This window comes from Miscanthus floridulus, chromosome 14 (genome assembly GCF_019320115.1).
Source record: "Miscanthus floridulus cultivar M001 chromosome 14, ASM1932011v1, whole genome shotgun sequence".
NCBI classification, from domain to species: domain Eukaryota; kingdom Viridiplantae; phylum Streptophyta; class Magnoliopsida; order Poales; family Poaceae; genus Miscanthus; species Miscanthus floridulus.
In genome coordinates, this window is record NC_089593.1 from 22,384,524 (window position 1) to 22,401,846 (window position 17,323).

Here is a 17,323-nt window from a genome sequence, read left to right on the forward strand (position 1 = left end):
AGCTCAAGCATTTGTGGCATTTTATAAATGACCTCCGAAAAGGCACTGCTTAGGCAGGCGAGACGATGGCTCCATCCTTGCTACTGATGCTTGGTGGGACTCTCGTACGGTGGTATGTAAGCAATCTTATGTTCAATCATGTACTGTTAAAATGTTAATATTCAATGATTCACCTATGCCGGTTTTTCAGGGACACCCGGAGTGGAAGAAGCTCAAGGACGGGTGGCCTCTGTACTTGGACGATTTGGACCGGATGTTCGCCGGCAACGCTGTTGATGGCTCAACGTCGTTCTGTCCTGCCCAAAGCAATATAGTTGACGTTGAAAGTTCGGATGATGACTCCAATGATGAGCACGACGACCAACTTACGCCGCTTAGTGTCGGTACTAAGAGGGCAAGCAGCACCAGCACAACTGCCTCCAGCCTGAGCAAGCGGTCCAAGAGCCCCGCTGTCAGGACCATGGATGGTCACATGAAGGAATACAATGAGATTTCAAGGCAGAGACTTGAGAGGATGACAGCCATGTGGCAAGAGAGGAACCAAAAAATTGAGGACAACAGCAAGGCGCTGGAGAGGAAGGTGGAACTAGTGCTACAATTGGCAAGACAGTGTGGTGCAACTAAAGAGACCCTAGCTGAGTGGATGGCCGTGCTCAAGATCGTGTAGAGTGAGCCTGTTATGAACTTCTTCATAAGCTCCTCGCCCCAAGGAAGGATGCTGACGATTAAGCAATACATCGGGGTCCTCCCCTAGACCTTATTTTCTTAAGCTTTCTACGTAGTTACTAAGTTATGTCATTAGAACTATGTGAGGTGTGGTGGGTGTCATTTGTCATTGACCTAAGTATGTCATGTCGAACACTTGAACTGGTTATTTGTAGTATGATTGGATATGGCTATGATCTGTTGATGTATGTAGTGCATGAGTTTGAGTAACTGGCATGAGTCAGTTCGAATAGGGATGCATGCTAATGTTGCCTAGTTGATGTTGAAAACTGACGTGAACTGTTTTCATTTTGACAGGAGGATGTCCAAGCAATAGTGACAGGGATGATGTCCTCGAGGCAAGATTGTTATGAGAATGATTTGGACGAGTTCATCAGTGACTGGATGGAGGCGGAGGATGATGACGATGCTTTCCTGTACGGTATGTACCAGTATGCCTACCACATTGACAAGCACTTGTCAAGGTCAGAGTATAGACAGCCAGTCATTACTGGTTTGGAATGGGTACATAGTAAACTAGAAAATAGGAAGGCATGTTATAACATGTTCAGAATGAGCCCTGATATGTTCCACAGTCTGCATGATGTGTTGGTAGAATCATATGGGCCGAAATCTAATAGCAAATCCGCATTTATTGAGGCCCTTAGGATGTTTCTGTGGATGGTGGGGGCTCCACAATCTGTTAGGCAAGCGGAGGACAGGTTTGAGAGGTCACTGGGGACTGTGCATAGCATGTTTCATAGGGTGTTGAAGTCTGTTGTCAAGCTTGCTTCTGACATCATTAGGCCTAATGACCCAAATTTCAGCACTATGCATGATAGGCTAAGAAATCCTAGGTTCTATCCCTACTTCAAGGACTGTATAGGGGCGATAGATGGGACTCATGTCCCCTATGTGGTGCCTAGTGATAAGTTTGTGCAGCACCTATGCCGCAAGGGGATGACAACACAGAATGTCTTGGCTGTGTGTGACTTCGACATGCGGTTTACATTCGTGTTAGCTGGCTGGCCGGGTTCAGTACATGACATGAGGGTCTTCACTGATGCGACAACAACATACAGCAACGTGTTTCCACATCCACCAACAGGTATACAATTAGTTGGTTTTACTTTTGTGCATACGAGTACAAGTTCGTGATACTAACTGTTGTTTCAATGGTATAGGCAAATATTACCTTGTGGACTCGGGGTACGCTAACCGACCAGGTTATCTTGCACCGTACAAGGGAACAAAGTACCACCTACAGGAGTACCGAGAGGCACCAGAACCACAAGGTAAAACTGAGATCTTCAATTATGCATATTCGTCACTTAGAAATGTCATAGAAAGGTCATTTGGAGTGTTGAAAATGAAGTGGCGGATGATGAAAGAAGTCCCTAGTTATGCCCCCCAAATACAAAGTCAAATCATTGTTGCATGTTGTGCCCTGCATAACTTCATAAGGGTGAGTGGCATAGGGGATCGGCACTTTGCTCGGTGTGACCGGGATGACACCTGCTCTGCTCTCGCCAGAGTTTAAGCAGGAGCCAGTAATAACAAATTAAAACTTGGTTAGGAATCTGTCAATCCATCATAAAACACTGAAAAGAAAAGAGAGACATGGTGAACAGAATTTATTCCAAAGATAACCCAACAATAGGTACTTGAACGGAGAGCGCACGGTGCAGATATTTGCCTTGCAGAGTACTGTACAGGCTTACAGCTACTACACCATGCATGCAGTAGCCGGGACATATAGATACCGGAGAACAAGCACTAAATAGTACTAAGTACGTACAGTAAGCAATAGTACACCACCAGCGCTGCAAACACAACAGACATGGATCTGCTGCTACCTGAAAGGGCGCCGTACAATGACCGACAGGTGCGAGCAGATCATGCCGGAGGCGGCGGCGGCTTGGCGACGACGACGGGGAAGTCGATGACGACCACCTTGTCGAGCGCGGCCATGAAGGTGGCGGCGAACGCGGCGTGCCTGTCGTGGCCCATGTAGGTGGCCAGGTCGTCGGCGGAGGCGAAGGTCAGCGAGAAGACGTGGGTGAAGCCCTGCGTCAGCATCTCCTGGTTCAGCACGTCCTGGCCCCTGCAACCAGTTCATTCATCCGTTGGTTCGTTCGTCCATTCATGGAGATGCATGGAGAGCAGGGCGATGAACAGAACACATTTCAGTCTTTCTCTTCTACTAGCAAAGTGTCATTCAGCAGAGCATATGATATACAGCTAGAAGTCTCTGAAGAAGTTGGATGGACGGACACCTGTTTGCGAACTGAATGAGTGACTGAACAAAAGCCATTCAGACCTGTACTATGTGTTACTGTTACTAATTCACCATGCAGTGCATGTAAACTTTAACCAGAAAAGCTGAATGCATACATTCAGCTTGCTTCACAAAAGGGGAAGAATAATGGAAGGAAGTGGGAAGCGAAAAGGTAACAGCTCATGAATGAATGTGTACCACTCGAAAGATTTCACCATGTCCATCCCGGCCACGAGGTCGGTCATGCCTTTGAGCACATCCTCCACCACGACGCCTTCCTTGAACTTCACCAGGCACAGGTGCTTCACCTCCCCCATGGCCGGCGCCGAAAGCCTTCCCGCTCGCTCAAAGGTCTCCTCACACTCACTCACTCACTCCCCCAATGGCTTTATTTGCAGAGGAGCATGCTGGGGGTGTCAATGCTGCGATGAATCGTGGCGTGGCGACATGATGGTGCTGGCCAATTTAAGCTAGTGCGCTGCGTGCTGCGGCACCGACAGGGATCACTGCAGAGCTTATTATTCCTAGTAGACTGAATCATTTCGGCACAGTAAATTAAACACTGCAGAGAATCTTACTGTTATTAATTGGAGTTACATACAACTTGTTTGGATTGAGGCGCGGAGTGGTGTCATCCGGCACCAAGGTGTTCTGTGTAGTTACCATTGTAGTCTAATTTAGGGCTAGTTTGGATACACTCATTTTCTATGAAGTTTGGGGAGGATTAAAGGGAAAATGAATGATTGATCCAAAGAAGCCCTTAGACAATCAACTTGTGCGTCGCAAAACCCAGGGACCACCTCGTTCGGAGCCATCCTGATCTGGACAACTTGATCAGGCAAACAAAATGGTCTATTACTAATTGGAGGCTACTGTGTTACGAGACAAGCGAAAAAGGAAATGATAAATCTTAGAAATTTTTCACAAAAACATAAACTGACACACACCCGCTCCTTGAATTCGATAAGCTTTCATCATCATTAACAATATAGCCATTATATTATTTTCCAACAAAACTTACCCATCTTTACTATTATTATAAAAGTTATATAAAAATAGCCACTAAATATATACAAATTTACAAATAAACCCCTAGCTCGAAGCGTAATTTCATGACACATACCACTGTACCCAGTGGCGGAGCTCATCAGTTGCCACGCCTAAGGCCACTGCCTCTCCTCCCTCTTTGTTGGGCCGGGAGTTGACAAGATTTGGCCCAAAACAACATATAGTATAAGGGGGATTTTGGGCCACGCCTAGGGCCATGGCCCTAGTGGCCCTAGGTCCAAATCCGCCACTGACTGTACCACCATATAGACGATGTATGCATGAGCAATGAGTATTATCGATTTCTACGCTTTCTTAATTATGAAAATATTTCATTAACGAGTCATGGTATTATGTAGGGATGAAAACGGATCGGATACGAACGGATATCACTGATATTACATTTGTTTTCATATTTATGTTCGGATACGAATTCTAATACGGATAATGTCAGCTACGTCGGATAGGGCATCATAAATATACGATTTGAGTATTCGGATACGGATACGGTATCGGATGTTGAACATCCGAACTCGGATACGGACAGATCTAAACTCCTCTAAACGGATTCGGTTTCAAATACGATCGGAAAATATCCATACTATTTTCACCCCTAGTATTACATTAGCAATTGATGCTACATTATATTAATACTCTGACAAAGGATTATGATGTTAGCTTCGACTTCCTCCATTCTAAATTATAAGACGTTTTGGATTTTCTAGATTTCTAGATACATAGCTTTTGCTATGCACTATGTCTAGATGCATAGTAAAAGTAATGTATGTAGAAAAGCTAAAATATCTTATTATTTTGAATTGAGGGAGTATTTTAGATAAAAAAAATCTTTTATGTTTGACATAAAATATTATAACATATTTATATCGATAGTTTAATTGTGATCGTTCCAAAATGGATTTCATAAAGTATATTACTATACCTATACCTTTGATAGTGGCGGAGCTTCACGTTAAAGTTAGGAGGGGCCAGGAGGAGCCATTAGTGCTAATCCACATAGATTTTCAACGTTTGTTGTTCAATAAGCACTATTACTCTTAAGAAACAATCAAAATCAGGGGTGGCCATGGCCCCCTTTGGTCTCAATGATCCTCCGCCACTGACCTTTGATGCTTAAGAATTTTTACATGCGTTCCTGAATAAGACAGCTGCTGCATCAGCCATCAGTTAAGCCCTAGCATCGCCCCGCCCCGGGAAATAAAACACGTTCATTTCAAATGACTCTCTCCAGTACACAAAACCATGTCATTTTCAAATGGTCCCATCACATGGAAGTATGGAACTAATCCTCTATCCTATTTGTTGATGCCAACAACAGGGTACTAGTTTTTTGCAGATGCACTGCTGCTGCCATCTCTCCGGTGGCATACGTATAACCGTATACCACAGTTTGCTGTTTTTGACCATGAATACTGAATGAATAAAGTGTGCTTTTCTTTCCAACAACAAACCTGAATGATTTCTCGTATCTACACGAAACCCCTCAAATCTAACCTACAACAGGCATCCACCACCAGTGCCCATGTTTCTCGTTTTAACACGTACTTGTTCGCCCTGCGGGGACTGCACAGCAGAGGCGCCAAAGCAGCTGCTATTTGCAGGGTCCTAGCTGGGTAGATCTGTCCACCTGCTTTCTGAGGCTGTGTTTAGTTTTCAAAAAGTTTCTCAAGAAGTGCTACAGTAGCCATCACATCGAATCTTACGATACATGTATAAAGCATTAAATGTAGACGAAAAAAAACTAATTGCACAGTTTGGTTGAAAATCGCGAGACGAACGTTTTGAGCCTAATTAGTCCATGATTGAACACTAATTGCCAAATAAAAACGAAAGTGCTATAGTAACCAAATTCCCAAATTTCGCGAACTAAACACAGCCCGACTGTTTGGCTGTTATTTTCAGGAGGCGGGTTAACTTCAGACAACGGCAAGCTGTCAGCCCCATCCACTGATGGACCAGATACAACCTGATTCTCCTGGTCGGGCTCATGTCTAGGAACCTCTGATGCCCTTGATGAGTGCCCACTGCTGACAAACAGGCAGCGACATGGATCTGATCTCGACGATTCAGGAGAGCTTGGAGGGCTTATCACTATGCTGGATAGAGGGGGAGGAGGAGGAGGTGCAGTGTGTTCGCTTTCAGGGTTATCAAGCACAAGCAGTGAGATTCTACACACCGGGCAGGTTGAGTTCTGCTGCAGCCATAAATCGATACAGGCCATGTGGAAATTATGGCTGCAGTAAGGCAGAATGTGTAGCACGTCTCTCTTCGTATTCTGCAAGACAAATGACGCACCTGCCAATACGAACAAAAATGGTTCAGTTCCAGGGCCAGTAAAACAGCCAGTGGCTAAAAATATTAAAAGAAAAAAGGAATCTCAATAAGAAGATTTGTTAAAACTAGATATCTCAAACAACAGTGTCACCATTTTCAGTTTTGATGCAACAAAAGGATGCAAAGGATAATTACTCGTGCTTAAGAAAGGTAACATCATAGCCTCAGACTGAAACTGCTATCTTACACTTACCATCGATGGTTTGTTGTTCATGTAAATTCAGTATAGCTATAAGTAAGAAACTAATGATGCAAATATGATAGTCAATTTGTGTGTACTAAATGAGAAATGAGGCACTAGCCTGAGAACTATTGGGATGAAACATCTACTCCTCACCATGACAAAATCTTCAAATTTATGTTTCATGTTCATGTTTCAATCAATCAAGAGCAGATAGTAACTACTTCGCATTCAGCCAGAGGACTTGTTAACCCAGTCCCTGTTTCCCTTTCATCAAGCACAGGTGAGGTTAGACTACTTGATAACAATGTTTCATCATTCGTCTCTATCATCTTCAGGGACCAGCTACACGTCCATACCCCCATATTGATGTGACTGATCAAGTGGTCTTAGCTGTCCACTGCCCAGTAACGACGCAAGCTGAGGGACTTAATGACTCAATTGTCGATATCCAGCACCAGCAGAGCATAATAGGCAAGGCACTGGTACTGAACAATCGCACCATTTTCCCTATGTAGGCACCGAAATCCTCAAGGACAAAGCACCAAAATCTTCGAGGACAACTTCTATGGTACTGAAAATGTAATGATTCCTCAATGGCAACCTTTTCGGTACCAAAAGGCTACCTCCCAATGGGGTGGTGCTTCATGATTTCTCAGTAACACTAAGCAAGAACAGGCATGGAAAAGGGCTTTATGATTTCTCAGTAACACTAACCAAGCAAAGGCTTGGCAAAGGGCTTCATGATTTCTCAGTAACACTAACCAAGCATAGGGCTGGCAAAGGGCTTCATGATTTTTCAGTAACATTAAGCAAACACAGGCTTGGCAAAGGGCTTTATGATTTTCCAGAAACATATTGGCAAAGGGCAACATCGAAGCTGTTGGGGGGTAAACACCTAAACACAGTGCACCAGTAGAGATTCAGGCAATATGCTGGTATTACAAAAGGCAAGTACATTTTAATTATGATTTCTCCATAAGTTTCTTTCCATATAACATTGAATTATGAAATTAGCTCGAGGTGTCCGCGTCACTTGCATATGATGCGGACCTGTAGAACTTGTATTAGCCTATACTACCATGTACAGTCTCCAACCAACTTTTCAATGAAAACAACTACAATAAGAACCTAGCGTCGCGCCCAGAATAGCAAGAGCTCGACATTACTGATCATCCTAAAGACCCAACTATCTCTCAACTAAGCACTGACAGCGACCAAACGAACAGGACAACGATCTCCAGAAGAACCCAACTAAGCACTGACAGCGACCAAACGAACAGGACAACGATCTCCAGAAGAACCCAACTAAGCACTGACAGCGACACCGGGATGAACTAGGGCACCCCATTTCCAATCTGATTCATTCCACCCCCGGAATAGATCCCCGGTGGTGGACCCGGCCCTCCCCCACCCACTCCTCCGAGGTCCGGCCTCGCAGCTACGCTAGTTGCGGCATCCCGAACCCCGATCCGAAAACCACCAACGAATCCTGCCGGCAGAAACGTGCGCGATCGGGTAACGCCGGCTCCGCTGCGAGGCTCCGACTGCAATCCCCTCCATCGTAGTCCCTCGTGGCGACCGGCGAACTAGCCCACCGTGCGACGGCAAGCAATAGCAGGCTTGCACTTGTTGTACCGTACCCTCCAGCAACGGCAACTCCACCGAACCGCACGCGAAAGCAGGAGCGCGGTGGGTTGGGTTGGATTCGAAGCTTGCGTTGCACGGGACGCGACGCGACAGCGGAGCGGTGGCGTGCGGACACAGATTGGAATAGCCCGCCGCCCCAGAGCGCGGAAGGGAAGGAGAGGAGTAGGGAGGAGGACTTACTGGGAATCGTCGTCGCCGTCGGAGTCTGAGGCGCGTGCTGCGGCGTAGTAGGCGCGGGTGGGGAAGGCGGCGACGGCGGCGGGATCGAGGCCGGGGGAGGAGCCCGCGGCGGCGTGGTGGTGGTGGCGGGCGACGTGGAACGGGAACGGGAACGGGTCGGGGTCGGCGTAGCCGTGGGCGTAGTGCTGCGGGAGCGCGGGGTTCGCGGCGGCGGCGCGGCGGGAGCGGAGGAGCGCTCAGGCGAGGCGGGTGCAGACGAAGACGATGAAGAGGACGCTGAAGCAGAAGCCCGCGAGCGCCAGCGCCATGCTCGACGACATGCCGGACCCATCGCCGCTCGCCCGGGGAGGGGTGGTGTGGGACTGTGGGGCGGTGGTGGTGCCGAGTGCGGGCTGTCGGGGCCGGACGCTCCCGGCTCCCCCGGCTCAGTTACTGTGGACCTGCGGTGCTGGTGGTGGTGGTGTGTGTGCGCGTGACTGTGGAATGCGGCGCTCCGCGCTCGGCTGCTGTGCCGTTGCGAACTGTTCCCGTAATCCCGTTCCCCGCGTCGGGTTGGGGACTCGGGCTATTCGCGTGGCGTGGCCGCGTGGGTGGGTGGCACAACTGTGGCGGAGCGCCTGCGCCTGCGCTCCTTTTCCGTCTGGTATAGGAGGCACCAGCCGCCGTCCGTCGCGTGCGCCGACGGGCCTGTCTATCACCTGGCTATGTGCAGGCTGCACCGGACGGCGCTAGCGCGAATGTGCGATGCGTGCTGGAGGACGCACCGGCACCGCACTGCTACAAGATAGAATATACGATACGGTTAGGTTACGGATACGGCACAAGATAAGGGAAGGAGACGATGAGCGTGCGTTCGTCAACTCAGGTACGCACGCAGACGCAGGGAATCGTTCGTCGACTCGCGGGTACGGACGCTTTTTCGTCGATACCGCACGGATGAACGAGTCAGGCGCCCAGGCCCCTCGCATGCTAAGCGAGCGCTCTACCTACCATCTGGAAAAATTTGTTCGGAATCGATGAGGATCAGTCGACCACAAGTGAGTGAACCAAAAATTGAAAAAAAAATGAAGGGAAAATAGGAAAATGAAAAAAAAAGACTTGGAGATGCGGGGTATCGATCCCCGTACCTCTCGCATGCTAAGCGAGCGCTCTACCATCTGAGCTACATCCCCTGATGAGATTTGGCGTCCAGTCTACCTTTTATAACATTTAACCATAGGTAGGTTTGGGTGTAACATAGACTGAGTCGTTCGTTACTTGATGCTACAGCCGGGCCTTCTTTTTAGGCACTGGACCATCCGAGGCAGCTTTGTTAGTGCTACTGCATACTTGGGTTTCGGTACACTGGATGGATACCGGGCCTTGTTTAGTTGCGAATTTTTTTTAAAAAATATTCATTGTTATTTAGTAATTAGTGTCTAATTATAATTTAATTAGGCTTAAAAGATTCGTCTCGTAAATTTCGTCTAAACTGTGTAATTAGTTTTATTTTTTATTTATATTTAATGCTTCATGCATGCGTCTAAAGATTCGATGTGACGAGAAATCTTAAAAAATTTTGCAAAATTTTGGGAACTAAACACCACCTGGGTTGGCAACGTACAAACGCCGTGTTTGCCATGGCTCTAACTCCAGATGGAGCGGCTCTAACTCCAGAACTTTAGGTGGAGCTGGTTCTGAGTGGAGTTGGAGTTGTCTATAGGCTTACTTTCAGCTCCAGAATTATGGTTTGTCAGTGTGGATTGTCCACTTTGCCCTTGGTTGATATGAGTGTACTTCAATTATGCGTGCAGCAGCAAAACAGTGACACGTATGTCCTCAGGTAGTGCTTAGCTCAAGTGTATGGATCATCATTTCTAGGACAACCGAGAACATATTCCTTCATACTACTACGCAGAGATGCAAAGTCCGACAAGCATGTAAATAAATTAAAGTACCAACATATTACAAGATAATCATGTCCAACCAAATAATCTGAGATACAAGTCCATAGTTTCAAAATATGATTACATTAATTCCAAGCTAAGACGACGGATGTAGCTAAACTATCACGAAATGAGTCCATAGTCACAAAGCTTGATTCCGAAGTGGACCCATTAGAGCCGTGTTGAGACACAACATATTTGTTGTACCTTTCTGGGATAGTAGGCACAATGTTCGGATCTCGATCGAAATTAGCAAAGTCCACATCCCCACTAGCATGCTCACGTATGAAATTGTGGAGAACCATGGTAGCAGCTACAACCTTCTTTTGTGTGAGCATGGAATAGGGAGGCATCTTATAAATAATTTACCACTTCATCTTTAATACTCCAAATGAACGTTCAATAACATTACGAATAGATGAATGAATCCGGTTGAACTTCTCTTTTGGAGTATTTGGTTCCATACCTCGATGCCACTCAGGTAAATGATACCTTTCACCCTTGTATAGAGCTAAGTAACCTGGACGATTAGGATAGCCCGCATCCACAACATAGTAGTTGCCTACACATATGAAAAATAACATAAGAATGTGAGGTAAAAGTTGAGCATGCAAAATATTTGTAATATTTGTACCTTGTGGAGGACGTGGGAAGACTTCCGCATCCACTTCCATTGCATGGTACAATACACTAGTGTCATGCAAAGCTCCCAGTTGACCCGCAGCATAACCAGTTGAATTCAAGGATGTATTTGGCCAATTTCCTTTCTCAACCTGTTCGGCCATCAAACCACATAGGATCCGAGTGTTCTCTACGTTCCAATCAATTTTCGGCATCTATACCAACTCAACACAAGCATTCAGAACATGCACAGTTTCCTAACATGAACTACAGAGCAATATGGCTAGTTCAACAATCCACAGTAGGCAAGCATAGATATTCACATGTCTATTTTCTTCTGCTATGCACATCATATAACAGTAGGCAAGCATTCATGCCTAATTCACAAATCACCAATATTTTTCATTTTCATTATTCTCAAACCACTACATTCTTCACAAATCACAGCATAGAAATGGTGATGGAATACCTTGCACGGCGAGCAGATCTGGGCGGGTCTTCACGGCAGGGTTGGGGGAGCTTGCCGGTGGGGTCTGGCACCGGAGCAGGTCGTCGAGCGGTGGCCGTCGATGCGGAGGACGCCGGCCATCGATGAGGACGGCGCCCTTCTTCTCATCGAGGGGTAGGGTTGGGGAGGTGGAGCAGGTCGTCGGGCGGCGGGCGACGAGGGGGTGGGGCAATGGAGGCGCGGGGTCGGCCGCGAGGACGGCGGGGGAATTGAGGCGTGGGGGCGGCGGGGTGGGCGAGCAGGCGGCGGGGTGAGCAGTCGTGCGCCAGCGCGGTAGTGAGTGGATAGAGTTCGAGTGGGGGCGGATAGAGAAATAACGATTAGCTAGGTTGGAGTGTGTAATCGATGGCAAAGGTGGGTAATTTCCTTGGAACTCCATGTCTAAGTCTCTTTCAGAGGGTTGTGTAGCTGAAAAAGAGATGCTACAAGAGAATGAACTAGAGCTCCAAAAACTCCATGAAGTTGGGCTGCTCCAACTTTTTTTGGAGTTGGGGTGTTTGGCTAGCTCCAGCCAGCTCTGGCTTGGAGTTGGGCTCTGGAGCCCTGCCAAACACCCCTAAAGAGGCCATGGCAACAAGCCAGCAGCTGCAGTGGTTTTTTTGTGTGTGTGTAGCATGTACTCTAGGGCATATTTGGTTGCTTATATTTCCCTCAGCCTGGCCGTGAGATGCGAGTAACCTATGTTTGGTTGGCTGTTTATCTGGTTTGGCCTGGCCCATGGCATGCAATCTTCCTCCGCTGGCCTAGCTCCCTGGAAACGAAAATGAAATCCGTTTCCCGACATGTGCTTTCGTGTGATCCTGGCAACCAAACATGCATTGCGGGTGGCCAGCCTCTGCTGATGCAGACATCCCAACGAATGGACTAAGGATGGCAACGGATCGGGTTTGGGGCGGATATCCACGGGTTTCGGGTTCTACGGGTTCAGGTTTGGGGATGGTTTTTCACCCACGGTTTTCGGGTTCGGGGTCCCGAAACCAATCGGGTTCGGTTTCGGGTTTGGTTTTCCACCCGTGGATATCCAATGGATATCCGAAATAAATCATTTGGAATTAAAACTCATGTTTTATAATATACTAATAATAATTTGTTTACTTAAATTATTAAATTTATTTAAAGTTGACTCATGAAAATATTTATTATTTATTGCCTCTTGTTTATACATGTGAATATGTGTATATATATCCGCGGGTTTCGGGTATCCATTCGGGTTTCAGGTATCCGTTCGGGTTTCGGGTATCCGCGGGTTTGGTTTTGGTGATGGATTTCCACCCGAATCGGTTTTCGGGGCGAATTCGGGTTTCGATTTCGGGTTTCGGTTTTGGGTGCACGGAGACTCCACCCGATCCGAACCCGACCCGTTGCCATCCTTAGAATGGACACTGCACCACCGTAGCCTGGCTCCTGCGGGCCTGTGTCCCACACGCGAGCCAAGCTGTACTGAGAAACGAACCAAACGCGCCCTAGGGGCACGTGGATTCTTCCCTCGCAACGTAGGCCGGGCCCATGGATTCAAAAAATGAGAATTCCTAGTTTCAAAAAAAAGAGAGAATTCCTGTGTTGTTCCGTACATGAAAAGAATACCCTTCTAATTTTTTTAGATATATGTATAATGAATATAATATATAAAATCTAGCTTCGCCCCGCTTTGAAAAAGAGACATCAGTTTAAAATTATTGCAAAATCCGACCAACTCCACGCATAACTAAGAAAACAATGGAGAAAAATAAATGATCATCCATAGAAGACGAAGAACTCATCGACCTTGACTCCAATAGCAGACAAGAGTATACTAAATTATTCTTGAGTTCCTCGATGTGTTTGTAACAAAGCTCAAAACCAGATCGAACTAGAGGACTAGCATCTAATACCCTCACACATTTTTCATCGACTAAAATATCCATTTTTTGAAAATAGCTGTGTCCCAGCCGTAGAGGTCGCCTTAGGGCATGCGCAATGTGCACGCGTAACATTCAGCTTAAGCGTGGGATTCACAGCAGACGGCAGTAACTATGGTTAGATCACAATGTATACGGCTCGATCGTGAGGGAGATAAGGCATGCTCCAATTCATAACACGACGAACTAGCAGTAGACATTTTCTTCAGTTAGGCCAGGGTTCTTGTTTTCGGAGTGTCCCTAGTCTAAGTTTTTTTTTACCTGTATAGTTGTTTTTTCTGCCGTTTTACTGGTTTCCGTTTTGATTAGCAGGGGACGCTGGGTGTAAATAGGGAGTTGTATTTGCTCTTTTTCTCTTTATATCGTCTAATAAAATCCGCGGCAAAGCTTTTGCCGTCATTTCGAAAAAAAATAAGGCATGCTGCCCCCGGCAAAATCAATCGCAAGAGGATTCATGCTCGTGCATGCACGACAGATCCCATGCTGGCACGGGGCCGAGGCCCTCCATGCCCGCGGCAACCGGCAGGAGAGGCGAGGAAGTCCTCCCGCGCGAGAAGTGCGTCGCTATCAGAAGTCCTACAACGATGGCTTCTTGGGGAGGCGAAGGCGAGGAGGAAATAGGTGGAGGGGCATGACCATGACGCGGTGGCATGTGGCAAGGAGGCCGAGGTTGGTGTGGTGCAATTCCGGCGCCGCTGCTGTCGCCATTCAATTCGTGACTCCGCCACCTCCTCGTCGCGGCAGACGCGGGGTCTAGCGCTTTTAATTTATTCACTTATATGGTTCATCGCAAGCTTGTGGTGCAACTTTGCTTGAGACTTATGCGGTATTTGTGCAACTACGTTTATTGCTTAATGACACCTTTTTAGTACATTGTGGATGCCCTTAGAACTAAAAAGAGAATAAAATAAGGACATATTTGGAACACGTACGAGACGAGACTTTTTTCTGTTCCTATATTTTTTGTATGGAATTCCTGCCCTCTAAACATGGCCTAAATAAATAGAGTAACGGTGGAGGATCTCGAAGGCCAAAAGGGGCAAATGCCCCCTCCCCGCCTGTTTGTTGTTTTATTTGGAGTCTAGTGCTTGACCAGAATTAAATATTGTTGATCTTATATTACCACCGTTGCTTCCTTCGAGTTCATTACAGCTTTACAAGCTTTGCCGCGGTGGTTGAGGTTGTTACAGGATTTGGCGAGGGCAGCTGGTCTATTTAGGTACTTTTGGTCGTGATTTTTGCTCGCAGCTGATATTGCTGATGTAATTCGTATACCAAATTTAAGTAATTAAGGGCATAATCGTGATCTACGAGAAACCGATCACCCAGACTTCTACGACGTCCCGTGGCGCCGCCACAACAGGGAGGACGACAAGACCGTGACGGGGCATACAGACACTGAGATGTTGTGCTGCGCAGACTTCAAGCGATAACAAAGCACGGCCATGCCTAGAGGGCAGAGGTTGGACCTGAGGATCTTGTTGACCTCTTCACTTCACCACCTGAACCTTGTTGTAGTTTGTACATAGTCCACACCGTCTGCTGGATATGTCGTCCAGACGAGAACAAAGCACCTTACCTACCTATCAAGAAGTGAGACATGCAACCTCTCCAACCCAAGGCGAAGCAAGAGGATGCAAGTGGGCACCGAATGGTGTTTTTGGGTCAGCTAACTACCTAATTACCGCAGGGAGCTGGAAGGCCGCGGCAAGGAGGGCAAGATCCTCGAGGCCGTCGACCACCCCTTCTTGCCCCGCCGTCGCAGAATCGGACCGCGCTGGTCCTGCCTCCTCACCGAGTTCTACCCCGGCGGCGACCTCCACGGGCTCCGCCAGCGCCAGCCGCACCGCCGCTTCTCCGACTCCGAGCCTGCCGTCAGGTACGTACGTGACATGTGCCATATATCTCGATCGCCTCATCCATCCATCCATCCCTCGTTGCCTGATCATTGGTTTTGCGTCGTTATACTCCATGGCGTGGTCACTGCACACGAGGAAAATTTTCCACTTTCCCAGGTAAATACCTGGGGTTGCCACTGCACACGAGGAAATTAAGGAAAATAGACGTCCATCCTTTGATCGACAAAATCAGCGCCAGGCTGCCAGGATGGAAAGGGAAATTTCTATCTTCTTCCGGAAGGGAAACTTTAGTAAAAAACGGTGCTCTCGTCTCTTCCGATTTATCATCAAACGGTTTTTCAAGCCCAAAAGGGGCTGCTCAAAAAGATTCCCTGATTAATTGGCCCACGACTTGCTTGCCGAGGAACAAAGGAGGATTGGGGATACTTGACTTGGAGAGATTCACCAGAGCGCTGAGATTGCGTTGGTTATGGTACAAATGGAAACAACCAGATAGAGCGTGGAGCAACTTGGAGGTGCCCTGTGACAAAGCGGACCGGGACATTTTCAACGCTTCGACAGCAGTGACAGTTGGTAATGGGATGAAGGCCCAATTCTGGACTTCGAGCTGGATAAATGGAACAATGGCGAAGTCCATTGCACCATAGCTGTACGGAAAGACAAGAAGAAAAAAGATCACGGTTAAGCAAGGAATGACGAACAGGAAATGGATAGACCACATTTTCCCGCCGGAAACAACAGAAGAAGTACGAGAATATATTCATCAGATTATGGGAGGCCACCAGTTCGGTGCAGCTCAATGATACACTAGAGGATGAACTAAGATGGAATGGACACAGGATGGAGAATATTCTGCCAAGAGCACTTACCTCATTCAGTTCGTTGGAGTTTTTTTTCCAAAACCAAGATTTCAGCTGTCTGGAGGGCCAAAGCGGAGCACAAATGTCGTTTTTTCGCATGGACTTTGCTGCATAAGAAGATCCTAACGGCAAACAATCTAATGAAGAGGGGGTGGACGGATGACACGGACTGCAGATTGTGTGGCAACGAACTAGAAACACCGGTACACCTGTGCAAAAATTGCCCATTCGCAAAGGAATGTTGGGAGATCGTGAAGCAGTGGTTTCAGCTCTCACCGATACAAGCGGTAAACACTTCAGGCTCGTTGCACGCTTACTGGTGGAGATGTAGACGCAAGTTTGATAAGAACGAGAGGCGAAAGGTGGATGGAATCTTCCTCGATTTTTGGTGGAACATGTGGAAGGAGAGAAGTAGAAGGCAATTTCAACAGAAGGCTCTTAACCCACATCAAGTTGCTACCCTATGCAAAGATGACATTATGCAGTATGGTCTGGCCATGGCACCAAGAACAAGTGCAGCTGCTGATTAGTTTTCTTTTAGTGGCCGTCTTAAGGGGTTGTGTTTGGCCAGTGCCGGTTGTCTTGGCGCTCAGTAGTTTGTCTTCCAGTTTTCCGTTTTTGCTAGTTGCCTTTTCTTTGGTCGGTGTAGCGTTTTCAGGAGTCGTCAACGGCATGTAACTATCTCTTTTTTTCTTTTTTTTTTATCGTCTAATAGAATATGCGTCCAAGCTTTTACCGTCTTTTCTAAAAAAAAAAACTCCATGGCGTGTCATTTCGCTCAAAACTTTTAACGTTTTCTCATGCGCAACAAACGTGCTTTGGATATGAAATTTGAACATGGCACTGAATTTTATTTTATTTATAAATTTGAGCAAGAACTTGAAGCAGTAGCTATTAAGCTACCGATTCTAGGCTTTTTGGAGAAGAACCTGGCAGGTTTCCTGCAGTTTTGACTGCTGCTGCATGCTCTCTGCTTGCTTCTTTGCTCTCGTGTCTCCTTCTCACGTGTCTTGGGTTGGGCACCCGACCCGCCTAGTTCTTCCAACAGGTTATTGCTTTTCATCGTGGTCAAATTAAACTGAGTACTACTGCAAAGCGTCAGGTTATTGCTTTTCTTTTGTCCTCTTTCGTGTTGGACGCATCCTTCTCTTTATATATATACTAGTAGATTGGCGCGCGCATCCGCGCGCCTGTGTGCCTGTAAATGGAGATTTTGTGTAACAATGGGCGTGTTAGAAATCTGAGTGAACTGAAGTATA

The 17,323-nt window shown here is 47.0% G+C and overlaps 2 protein-coding genes, 1 non-coding gene and 1 pseudogene across 3 annotated transcripts; all 4 read right to left on the reverse strand.

Moving 5' to 3' along the window:
• Positions 1-2,332: 2,332 nt before the first annotated feature.
• LOC136506068 (stress-response A/B barrel domain-containing protein At5g22580-like) lies at positions 2,333-3,413 on the reverse strand. Its single transcript, XM_066501192.1, has 2 exons — positions 3,182-3,413; positions 2,333-2,809 (listed from the first exon to the last, which is right to left on the reverse strand). The coding sequence occupies exons 1-2, from the start codon at positions 3,298-3,300 to the stop codon at positions 2,602-2,604; spliced, it is 327 nt and encodes a 108-aa protein (XP_066357289.1). The 5' UTR covers positions 3,301-3,413; the 3' UTR covers positions 2,333-2,601.
• A 2,322-nt stretch (positions 3,414-5,735) lies between these two features.
• Positions 5,736-10,014, reverse strand: LOC136503179 (uncharacterized). Its single transcript, XM_066498337.1, has 4 exons — positions 9,997-10,014; positions 8,394-8,958; positions 5,807-6,343; positions 5,736-5,746 (listed from the first exon to the last, which is right to left on the reverse strand). The coding sequence occupies exons 1-4, from the start codon at positions 10,012-10,014 to the stop codon at positions 5,736-5,738; spliced, it is 1,131 nt and encodes a 376-aa protein (XP_066354434.1).
• On the reverse strand, positions 9,493-9,565 carry TRNAA-AGC (transfer RNA alanine (anticodon AGC)). Its single transcript has one exon. It is a non-coding gene; the product is annotated as a tRNA-Ala (tRNA).
• Positions 10,015-10,404: 390 nt separating the features above from the next.
• Positions 10,405-10,992, reverse strand: LOC136505956 (uncharacterized; annotated as a pseudogene).
• Between the last annotated feature and the right edge of the window lie 6,331 nt (positions 10,993-17,323).